Consider the following 11,316-nt stretch of genomic DNA (forward strand, 5'->3'; position numbering starts at 1 on the left):
CTGGAGAGGTCAGCCCGATGCTTCTCTGCTTTGGCGCGAGAGGTCCGCTCGGCCTCAATTTCCTCCTCCAGTTCCTCAATTCGCGCCTGTGGAACAGTAGGCACTGTTCACACTCATGCCCTGCTCCAGCTGAACCTCTGTCGGCATGAGAGAAGGGAGGGAACAGAGACTTGCCTGCAACTCCTTGATCTTCTTCTGCAATTGCATGCCCAGGGCTTGTTCATCCTCGATCTTGCTCTGGATCTGGCTGATTTCAAAGTCTTTCCTGTGCRCAAAGAAAATTCTGTTAGAACCTGATGAAAAACACATGTGCATCAGCACAGAATTGTCCTTCAGGCATGCTTACTTCTTGAGTTTCTCATCCAACTGCTGCTTATCATTTTCCAAGTCCATTATGCTGTCATGGGACAACTTCAGGTCCCCCTCCAGTTTCCTCTTGGCTCTCTCAAGGTCCATGCGCAGTTTCTTCTCCTGCTCCAGGGACCCTTCAAGCTAAACAGAAGACAATCATGAGTACTCTGCTAGCAAAGCCTACTTAGATCCCTGTCCTGTTCATTCCGAATGTATACTTACATCATCCACTTGCTGTTCCAGCTTGGTTTTAGCTTTTGTCAGCGTATTGACTTTGTCCTCTTCCGCCTGCAGGTCATCCAGTGTCTGCTGGTGGGCCTCTTGGAGGGCCTTTTTCTCTTTTGTCAGCTTGGCAATGCTCTCATCCAGAGCTGCCATCTCCTCAGTGAGGTTTTTGACCTGTGAGAAGATAAGAGCAGGTGGTAATTAAAGGAACTACAAATGTGCTGTAGCAGCAGAGCATTGATTTCTGGAATACGAGTGAGAAATTCTGTGTTGTACCTTGTTTTCAGTGGCATGCTTTTCCTTCTCAACTTTGGCCAACGTTAACTCCAGGTCATCAATATCTTTCTTCAGCTCTGAGCATTCATCCTCCAGTTTCCTCTTCTTGGCTGTCAGCTCAGCATTGATTTCCTCTTCATCCTCGGCCCTTTCTGTCACTTCCTTGATTTTGGCTTCCAGCTGGATTTTGGTTTTGATCAGCTGGTCACATCTTTCCTCAGCATCAGCTAAAGCATCTGCTTCCTGTTTTGTAAAAACAGTTTTGTTTCATAACATCTCACTTTGGCAGTCATATTATATAATAGAGCATGTAATGCTGAAAAAAATATCTTTTAATTATTTTGGGGAAAGTTAGTATTGGAAATACATAAATATATATATATATATAGTGCCTAGCTCCATATACGTCATATATCTAGAAATAAATAATTATTTTATTAAGTTATTTTTCCATTTCCCTGAAAGAGACTAAATGAATATAAAGGGGATATATATATACACACACATAGAAATATGTATATTCCTATATATCTTGCTAATGCCAAATGAGAATTAATTTTTTTTTTATTTTATTCCAGGTATGATTACATTATCTGAGTGTATTTAAAGTTTGCACCTAGAAGTCTGAGGGTCTTGCCTGAATATTGCATAAACTTTTGAGATACCAAAGTGCATTAGATACAGACACGGAGGGCCGGCACTTTTGTCTCAGGGCGTGTGGGGTGTCTGTGTCTTCCTGGAATAGAGGCTGCAGGAGAACAGGTAAGATACTGGATATCTTAAGAAATGGATCTAGTAACCTTTAGTTAGGCACATGAACAGAGTGTGCGCAGTCCAATAAATAAAACGCTATAAACATTATCACAAATCATAGCATCACGGAATCCTTAAGGTTGGAAGGGACCTTTAGAGGTCATCTAGTCCAACCCCTCTGCACATGCAGGGTCACCTAGAGCATGTGGCACAGGAYTGCATGTATACTAAATGTCCGGTGGCTATAATGTGACCTTATACCATAAGCTTACATAAAGACATGTATATAAAGTACTTTTAAGTACTTTAGTACTTAAAGTCATTCTCAAGCTGAAGAGTGACTACTTTGCAAAAGTGATACTGAGTGCTCAAAACAGATGGGCACAATTTTACTTTTAGAACATAAGATTCAATTTAGAAATTTTGTAAGGAAATTTAAGGTACAGTTGTAGAGTTATGCTGTAAGAAAGAGGAGTTAGATCTTGCTTAGTTTCACCTGGAAAAAATATACTAAAGATACTCACAGCCTGCACTTGGAGCTGCAGGTCATTTTTCTCCTGCATCAAAGCCACCATTTTCTCCTCCAGCTCCTTCCTCTTTGCCTCAGACTTTGCAAGCTCTTCCTTGGTTTTCTCAAACTCTTCCTTCATATTGGCCATCTCCTTCTCTGATTCTGCGCTCTTCAGCAARGGCTTGATCTTGAAGAAAAGCTTCATCCAGGCCCAGTGCTTGACATTCATGAAGGACCGGACATTGTACTGAATGCAGAAGATGGACTCCCTGAAGCATAGTTWAAAWGTACATTKARTRATTTGGATGTGAATGGTGTAGACACTTTCTCCAAAGCTCAATGATTATTTGCATTTGAGAAATGTCTACCTCCTCTCCACCATTCTCTGGTACTCCACTCTCATGAGRAAGCCCCTGCATCTGGCCTGTGTGCGAGTGATGAGCTGTGCYAGCTTCTCATCTCTCATCTCCTCCAGGAGCCCCAGCAGCCCAGCTTTGAAGAACACCTGGAGAAGGGGAATATTGCAGCACGTCACTGTCAGGTGGCACCAAGCACAGCCACACGGTCCGTGGGTCAAGGAGTGTTTGTACCTTGGTGTGACCAAATTTGTACTGGGTGTGGTCCACATCAATGGAGCCAAGGAGCTTCTCAGAAGCCTTCTTGCTGTCAATGAACTGTCCCTCGGGGATGGCACTTGCATTAAGCACCTTGTACCTGTGCAAAGAGAGGAAGTATGAATTAACACAGACTGACTAAGTCTAAAGTCAGAAGTTATACTAGCTAGTGAAATGAACAGCATGCTGTGCAGTGTAATGAAGATGGGGAACTTGGACTTCTATCCCCTGCTCAGAGATGACATTCCTAGGGAAATGCATTCTAATGACAAAATCAAGGATTTTTTTCACTGTAGTTAGCTGAAAAAACATAAATGAAAAGATGATGCTGATATCCATGCTTTTCATTTTGATGTCTGTTTGTCTTTACATGTGCTTTCATTCTCGAACASAGAATAGCTGTGCCGGAACATTGGCACTATATGTGTAGCAAGAAATGATCTTCCACTCTAGCATCAGAAAGAGCACATTCTAGCTGAGTGCCTTGGTTTACGAGAATTTTTATGGTTATGTCTCAGGCACTACTTAACTGTACATTWTTCAACTATTTTTCCTTTTTCAGCCAGAGATGCTGTCTTTTTTTAGGCATTTGAGCAATTTGGGCCTTCATTTAGTGTTAATTACAATATTACAGAATTAATTATTATATTTTTCRTATAAAATAACCACACATATTAAAATAGACAAGATTTTAACAGAATGGATAGCAAAAACGCATCTGACCTCTGTTTAAAGTCTGCATAGAGGATTCTGCTGGGGAATCCCTTCCTGCAGATTCTGATCCCTTCCAGCACACCGTTACAGCGTAGCTGGTGAAGCACCAGTTCATGCTCCATGGCACCTAAAAGAATGTGACAATTATTTGATATTTTATTATAAAATACAAAGAATAATGACTGCATCACAATAGGATTTTCCTGTATTTCCTACTTCTTACCAGGTGTTTTGGTTTCATTGGGAATGATGCAGCGCACAAAATGAGGATGAGTGCTCCGTAGATTGGTCATCAGCTTGTTTAGGTTCTCCTGTGGGATCACAGGCAAAGGTTTTTCTTATCAAATATTGCCTCTGTGGTTACATTACCAGATGAGCATGAATGAAAGTTATAAAACTGGACAATACGTTCTCATGAGACAGAGGAACCCATCCACTCAGATGACACTCATGGAAAATGGTCACCGGAGAGTTGAGGTACCAGAAAACAGAATTCTCAGTGGAAGATGTTTCTCTGCATTCACCAGACTCTCACACTGCGTAAGAAGCTTAATTTTGTTGGGAATGCAAACAAAACCATAGGCAGGACAAAAGATGGGAGGGTGAGGATCATGTTTATAGGGAAGGCAGAGAGGAATTTAACAGAATTAGGTGCAACTTATGAAGATATATATGACAAAGATTGAGTAGTACCATTCTCAGTTTTGCCCTGATTTGGAGCAGTAGTAAAGCTGCTTAAACAGGTATCCCTTTTATGCAGTTTAAAAATCTGGAATGCCAGATAGCAGCTAGACATTACAGGGACGCAAACAGATGTCTCTCCATTTGCCTTAAGCCCTGTCAGTTAGTGGGAAGGTAATTGGCCTTGGATTTTCCATATCAACTTGCCCTTCCAAATCAAAATTTTATGCAGATCCGGACTAGCTATTCCCTGGACTATGGGAGAGGCAAATTGCAGAAGAGCTTAATTCTCCAATTGTCCTTGTGAGTGAATGAAACTAGAGTTTGGCTCAAGTGCTTTTTTCTACATTCGAAGAAAGATTAAGTCACCAGCTATCTTCTCATTGGCTTCAGCTGACTTGGAATTATTCCTTTAAATAATAATTGAAAGTACATATCTGATACAGAATACAGAGGGATAACGAACTTACCCTGAAAAGAGCTGAGACCGTTTGGAAGGAAGAACCCTTCTTCTTGCCCCCCTTCTTGCCACCACCACTCTCTGAAGAATACCAAAAACAGATAGTATTACAACTTTGAGTTGCAAACTTTTTCTCTGTGAGACTGTAAGAAAGCATATATTTTATTCGTGCAAAGCAAAGAACCTAGAATGCAGTGGGATACAAAGTCAACATTCATTCTAAAGGAAGAGAAAAACAACAAGTTTTTCTGCAAACAGGTCCAAAGGTATGCACTGAATTGAGCCCTAGGGGTTGTCATAACTCACTGGAAGTCTGAGATACATTTCATCTTTTCTTTTTTACATAAATTTAAACTGTTTGAGAGGCTTCACAGTATGCAGATTCTTAAGAACATGTTGAGAAACCTACTCTACTTGATATTCATGGCCCTGAAGAATCTTAAAAAAAAAAAAAGGAAATAAGAATTTTAGAGAACTGACCTGCCTCTCCTCCGGCAGAGGCAAAGAGTAAAGCCAATGTCTTCAGAGATGATTTCTGGTAGAGCCCCACAACAGTTTCATTCAGGGGGTCCTTGTTCTTGTCAAGCCAGCCAGAGATGTTGTAGTCCACTGTGCCAGCGTAGTGCACCAGGGAGAAGTGGGCCTCAGCCTTGCCTTTGGCAGGCTTGGGCTTCTGGAAGTTGTTGGACTTGCCCAGGTGCTGGTCATAGAGTTTGTTCTTGAAAGAGGTGTCAGTTGCCTTGGGGAACATGCACTCCTCTTCCAGGATGGAGAAGATGCCCATGGGCTGGAAGAAATAGCAGCATATAGAAGAGAAGAAGAAAGAATGAGGGAGATGTGAAAAGATAGACAGAATCACAAATAAAGAATAGATTTCTTAGTGGGACAATAGGAAAGTTCTAAGTCTTTCAAAACTAGATTCTTCTAAAAGTACAATGATCACCAAAACTAATTATAAAAGACTCTAAAACAATATTTCAATAATATCCTATATGTACTTTTGACTTATTTTATACATGGAGAAAAGTAATGAATTTTTGAAAATAATAGATGTTTTGAATTAGAGTCATACCTTCTCAATGAGCTCAATGCAGGCAGCCAGGTCCATCCCAAAGTCAATGAACTCCCATTCAATGCCTTCCTTCTTGTACTCCTCTTGCTCCAGCACAAACATGTGGTGGTTGAAGAACTGTTGCAGTTTCTCATTGGTGAAGTTGATGCAGAGCTGCTCCAGGCTGTTGAACTGTAAAATTACAAAATTACAAATAGAGATTGATATTAGAAAATTATGGATAAAGAACAATCTTTCTTTTCTCTTTTTGGTCTAGCAAACTGTAGGAGTATCTGTGAGTCTTCTGTTCATCCAAGAGTTTAGAATTTCTATCGGCTCATGTCTACTGGCAAGGTAAATGTGTTTCCAAATCAGCATCTTTTTGAGCCATAGAACTTGAAGTCCAAAGGCTTCTAAGTGAGAACTGTGACTGTGGATATCAGCATTTCCATTAACATATGTGCAAAACAAATCTGTTCTCAGTGAAAAGACTGAGATGCTTCAAGCTTTAATGCTGAAAGGACTAAATTCACTTCTGCCCAAAAGGTRTCATTAAGTCTTAAACTTTCACCATTACATTACTTGTAAAATTGTATTAATAAAACWTTGCTCTTACATCAAAGATCTCAAAACCAGCAATGTCCAGCACACCAATGAAGTACTGTCTGGGCTGTTTGGTGTCCAGCTGCTGGTTGATGCGAACAACCATCCACAAGAACATCTTCTCAAAGACAGCCTTGGCCAGGGCACCTACTGAATTGTATACCTAAATGAAGGACAAAAAGCTTGCAGTTACCATTCAGAAAAAAGAAAAAAAAGCAAGTCCAGGTGACTTAGCTGAAGGCATAGGTTGTCAGATGTTCATTCTTACCTGCTGCACGGTTTGACCTTTGGTCACAAATTCATTCCCAACCTTGACACGGGGATAGCACAGAGCCTTGAGCAGATCAGCTGAATTCAGACCCATGAGGTAGGCAGCCTTGTCAGCAACTAAATGCCAAAATAAATTCATTTTTAAGACACTGACAGGCATTATTTTTTTTAAACAAGTCGAAAGGCAAGTTTTGACAAGATACATAGTCCAGTTATGATAAAAAAAAGCAATGTATTTGTAGTTCAGCCTAAAGTCACATTCTAACTGAAATACTGAAACAGGTTTCTTGTGTTACTTAGTGTCTTCAAAAACAGGTAAAGAAACAGATGGGTTGTACAGAACTTTTAAARGCATATACCTTTAAAAATTGCAGGCAAAGCAAACTTGATAGATACTATATTTTTTCTAATTCCTGGAAAGATGAGAAATCTCTACAGAAAATAGAGAATATAAGGAACACAACTGTAGCGTTAACTGATCTTTCTTTTTAAGCTCCCATGTGAAATAAAATAGCACAGTTTGGGCAGCAAGAGTTGCCTCCACCAAGGCCTCCAAAGGCTTTATGGGAAAGCAGTTCCAAGAAGCTAGCTTTATCCATCTGAAAGTAATTCCCTTAGGAAGCAATGACCACTGATTATAAATGATCACAGCAGTCTAAATGATAGCAGTAGTATAAATGATAGCAGCAGGGCATATAACCATAAAATCATTTATGGAGTAGAGCAGCTCTGAGATATCTTCCAAAGCTGAGAAGCTGTTACACTGTATACTGAGAAGGACTGCATTTCTTCTACTGGCTATTTCTACTGTCAGCCGATAGAAATTTGGTTTAATGTCCACCAGCCCTTATTCTCTACTGCTTTATGCTTTCCTTCATCTGTCTTTATCATTAAGACAGAAATGTACAACTCTGCACAAGCATTAAAACCAGGCCACATACACAGTGTGGCTGTCAGCCTCTCTCACTGAGAAAGAACCTTTCTGATTCCTACATACTGTCTTGCCAGTCCATTGACATTGGTGTGAAGGAACTCACTGAGTTGAATAATTTTAATGCAGTAGCAATTTTTTTTCTCTAATTGCTACGGAATCTGTTCCTATGAAATCTCTACACTTCTGCTGTGTTACCTTCTTTCAGAAAAGATTTCAGTTAGGACATGATTATACTCTGCAATGTAAGCATTTTGTGAAAAATCTACAATGATCAATGAATCTGGCTCAGAATTATTGCTTATATGAGTGAGCAGTCCAGTGTATATTCTGCTAATACCTTCTGTGCCATCTGGTTCTGCCTGCTCCTCACGCTGCTTCTGCTTAAACTTTAGGTTTCCATAGTGCATGACAGCTCCTGTCAGCTTGTAGATGGCGGTCTTTTCATCAGCAGTGAAGCCCAGGATGTCAATGGCACTCTAATAAAAGAGTCACTACTGTAAGTACCATGCCTATTAAAAGTTGGAATCTGACTAATAAATTTGCTATACGTTACTTACGTCTGTGGCCATCAGCTCTTCCTGGTCATTTATGCTGGGAACTGTGATTTCACCTTGACTCACATAATGATAATCATATGGATTGGTGGTGATCAGTAGCATCTCTGAAAAGAAGTGCAAAACACATACAGATCACATACACATACAGATCAAAAGTAATTGGCATATAATGGAATTAAATGTTCAATGCTCAATGAACTTCCCCCAGGTAAGTGATTTTTCCTACCAATTAGCTCTGGCTTCTTGTTGGACATGATCTGGTAAAATATGTGGTAGCTTCTTTCCGCTTTGAGCTGGAAAGTGACTCTGGACTTCTCCAGCAGGTCTAGCAATGAAGGTAGAACAGAGTTAGCATAGGAGCTGAGGAAGGTATGAAAGATTCTTATCAGGCTTGGAGGGTCTCTTACATGTTTCAATATCAGCAGAAGCCAGTTTTCCTGTGGCTCCAAAATGGATTCGGATGAATTTACCCTGAAAGAAGAAAGAAAACCAATCTAGATATGTTTTACGAATTCCAAGTGCAAAATATTACAACCGTTACCCTTGTAAGAAAAAAAAAAAAGTTATTTTGAACTAGGCAACAACTTACAAAGCGTGAGGAGTTGTCATTCCTCACGGTCTTGGCATTTCCAAAAGCCTCCAGCAAGGGGTTGGCACTGATGATTTGATCCTCAAGTGTCCCCTAAGACAGCAATCATATTGTCATCACATCATAGCTCATAAATGCAGCTGACAGATGCAGAGTGCTGTTCCTAGGAACTCACCTGCATTTTGCCTGCCTGTTGTGGCTGCTCCTCCTTCTTCTTATCYCCGCTGGCTGCAATTGTTGCAAAGTACTGGATGACACGCTTGGTGTTCACAGTCTTGCCTGCCCCGGATTCTCCGCTGGGAAGCAAGAGAGAGAGAAGCAGAGAACGTATGGGTCAGGCAGCAGGTCCCCTGGCTCAGAGCCACCCTTTGGGAACTGGAGCAGGGAATGTACGTACGTGATCAGGATTGACTGATTCTCGCGATCTGTGATGGAGACAGAACAAAAGCTACTGTCAGAAAACTGAAAATAAAGTTGTGACTTATTTATAATGTTTTAGTACTGACTCGTAGAAGAAAGTGCCCAATTYRAACTGCACCCATAAAGTTCCCAGCAATAACAAACCTAAGGTCAGCTATGCACAGAACTATGGACATACACGGTCCTTAAAGCAGTACAGTATCTATTTGCCCTTTACATGATTCTCTTTAGMAAATCTATCTGAATTGCCTACTCATCTGCAAAATACAGGGTTGAAGGACTGATAACTCTGTCCCGGCAGTGCAAAAAGGTAGTTAGTTGCATGATTCAAGCACTGTTCCTTGAGTGAGGCAGTGCAGATTTTGTTATAATGTAAAGAACATGCAGTGTTGGGTGGCTGCGTCTTGCAGGTGCATTTTGGTGGCATACAATTCGGTGGTGTTCTTAGCTCCTTTGCCACATTCCCCCATCAGAAGAGTGTGGGACTTTTTTGTTGTGATTGCTGTGAAGGTTCCAAAGCACTCACCAGTTAACATGAACTGATAGGCGTTGTCAGAGATGGAGAAGATGTGCGGAGGGGCCTCCTGGCGCTTTTTGCCTCGGTAGGCCAACACCACCTCCGGGTTGTACACCGGCAGCCACTTGTAGGGGTTGACAGTGACACAGAAGAGACCCGAGTAGGTCTGCAAGGACAGGACACAGCAAGTTGGCTTCCACCTGCCTTGGGGCAGCGCTTCTTSCTAGCTGCTTGAGAGGAGACCGAGGCCTGTACTTACGTAGATCATCCAGGCTGCATAACGCTCTTTGAGGTTATACAGCACAGCGGGCTCATGGAGGTGGGTCATCATGGCCATRTCCTCGATTTTGTCATACTTGGGAGGGTTCATGGAGAAGATTTGATCTTCCTTCACGGTCAGAGTCTGCCCAAAAAAAGGGAGATGATGTGTGTTGGCTAAGAGTATCTATCAAATGCTGTCAATCAAATGCCTGTCTTAGTTTTTTTTTTTCCACCCACCTCTCCACCTTCAGTCTTGACTGTGACCTTTCCTCCTTCTTTGCTCTGGATTGTGCTTTTCACATAGGATTCTTTGGCATGTACCACGAAGACTGATGTCTTGGCATCGAAAGGCTTGTTCTGAGCCTCGATTCTCTCCTTTTCTGACTTTCGGAGGTAAGGAGCTGCCTCCCCAAAGATGGCCATCTCAGCGTCCGTAGACATGGCTGCAGTTTATTGAGTGCAGCACAGCGGAGGGCTGAATGGGAGAGAAATACTAGAGTACTGAGTGATGGAAGCAATGCTGTTGTCACTGACTCATTAGAGTTCAGCTTTGTCTATTCTTATGGTCTCCTTTATCTGGCCTGCTCTTCCCCAAAGATATCCTTTAATAAATTTAGATCATAAATATAGAACAGGGTTTTGGTTTTTTTTAATTTCCTTTCCCTTGATTTCAGTTTATATGAATTGTTCTTTAGACCTAGTAGTCTTTTAGCAGGCTACAGGGAAAGGTGGCTGGAGAGGCTCATTAAAAGCCTACTACTAAGTAAGTAGCAGAGATGCCAACAGAAGTCACCTTACTAAGATTTTTTACATTTGTTTTTCTGGAATACTTTAGACTTTGTATTGACTAAAGAGATGGAACAACAAAAGACAAGAGATGTGGAGTAAGTAGAAGCAGTGTCAATTGCCTGTGCTTTAGCTTTAGGTGACCCTGCGTGAGCAGGGGGGTTGGACTCGATGACCTCTGAGGTCCCTTCCAACCTTCGGCATTCTATGATTCTATGATTTATGCTCTGTGCTGTGAATTCAGAAATGTTTTCACTTCTCCAGTTGGTCCAGCTCCAGTTCAAATGATTCCTTAAGATGAAGCTGTAGCAAATTAGGACTTYTCAATAAAAAGAATCCAGAGGGATTCAACAAACTCTTATCTTTCTAAGTGCAGTTAATTCATTTGCTCTTTCCTGGATGTCTATTTACAGAGAATTTATTGTTCATAGTTCCTTGTGATTAATGGTCTCTCAGAAAGTATTAAATGATTAAAGCCTGGTTATGAAAAGGAATTTTCTGCTTTGGACCACAGAGTCCAGGTAGGAATGCACTGCATTAATATGCATGGTGGTAAATAGATATAGGAAGTGGCCATACAYGTGGATGTTCTGTTCCTGAGGAAGGAGTAAATCGAGGTCTTACCTCTTGTGATACCAGATGGCTGGCTTGCAGGCTGGAAGCTGGCCAGTACTGTAAAACATAAATGACAACTTCCTACTTACTGCTAAACATAATTTAAGAGATAAACCACAGGACAAAAA

General features: G+C 41.1%; 1 protein-coding gene across 1 annotated transcript in view; it reads right to left on the reverse strand.

The window, feature by feature from the left end:
- LOC112953876 (myosin-1B-like) overlaps positions 1 to 10,228 on the reverse strand; it is a 15,922-nt gene extending 5,694 nt beyond the window's left edge. Inside the window, exons 1-25 of the mRNA XM_026046996.1 lie at positions 10,025 to 10,228; positions 9,786 to 9,929; positions 9,536 to 9,692; positions 8,987 to 9,014; positions 8,765 to 8,885; positions 8,590 to 8,682; positions 8,408 to 8,471; positions 8,227 to 8,325; positions 8,001 to 8,104; positions 7,781 to 7,919; positions 6,508 to 6,626; positions 6,253 to 6,402; positions 5,658 to 5,828; positions 5,066 to 5,372; positions 4,596 to 4,666; positions 3,668 to 3,755; positions 3,454 to 3,571; positions 2,707 to 2,830; positions 2,485 to 2,621; positions 2,130 to 2,385; positions 853 to 1,095; positions 574 to 750; positions 347 to 492; positions 175 to 265; positions 6 to 86 (exon numbers count right to left, since the gene is read on the reverse strand). Coding sequence (XP_025902781.1) covers positions 6 to 86; positions 175 to 265; positions 347 to 492; positions 574 to 750; positions 853 to 1,095; positions 2,130 to 2,385; positions 2,485 to 2,621; positions 2,707 to 2,830; positions 3,454 to 3,571; positions 3,668 to 3,755; positions 4,596 to 4,666; positions 5,066 to 5,372; positions 5,658 to 5,828; positions 6,253 to 6,402; positions 6,508 to 6,626; positions 7,781 to 7,919; positions 8,001 to 8,104; positions 8,227 to 8,325; positions 8,408 to 8,471; positions 8,590 to 8,682; positions 8,765 to 8,885; positions 8,987 to 9,014; positions 9,536 to 9,692; positions 9,786 to 9,929; positions 10,025 to 10,228 — 3,432 coding nt within the window. The remainder of the gene's footprint in view (positions 1 to 5; positions 87 to 174; positions 266 to 346; positions 493 to 573; positions 751 to 852; positions 1,096 to 2,129; positions 2,386 to 2,484; positions 2,622 to 2,706; positions 2,831 to 3,453; positions 3,572 to 3,667; positions 3,756 to 4,595; positions 4,667 to 5,065; positions 5,373 to 5,657; positions 5,829 to 6,252; positions 6,403 to 6,507; positions 6,627 to 7,780; positions 7,920 to 8,000; positions 8,105 to 8,226; positions 8,326 to 8,407; positions 8,472 to 8,589; positions 8,683 to 8,764; positions 8,886 to 8,986; positions 9,015 to 9,535; positions 9,693 to 9,785; positions 9,930 to 10,024) is intronic.
- Between the last annotated feature and the right edge of the window lie 1,088 nt (positions 10,229 to 11,316).

Source organism: Nothoprocta perdicaria, unplaced genomic scaffold (assembly GCF_003342845.1).
Source record: "Nothoprocta perdicaria isolate Ctin4 unplaced genomic scaffold, notPer1 scaffold_469, whole genome shotgun sequence".
In the NCBI taxonomy this organism is placed as follows: domain Eukaryota; kingdom Metazoa; phylum Chordata; class Aves; order Tinamiformes; family Tinamidae; genus Nothoprocta; species Nothoprocta perdicaria.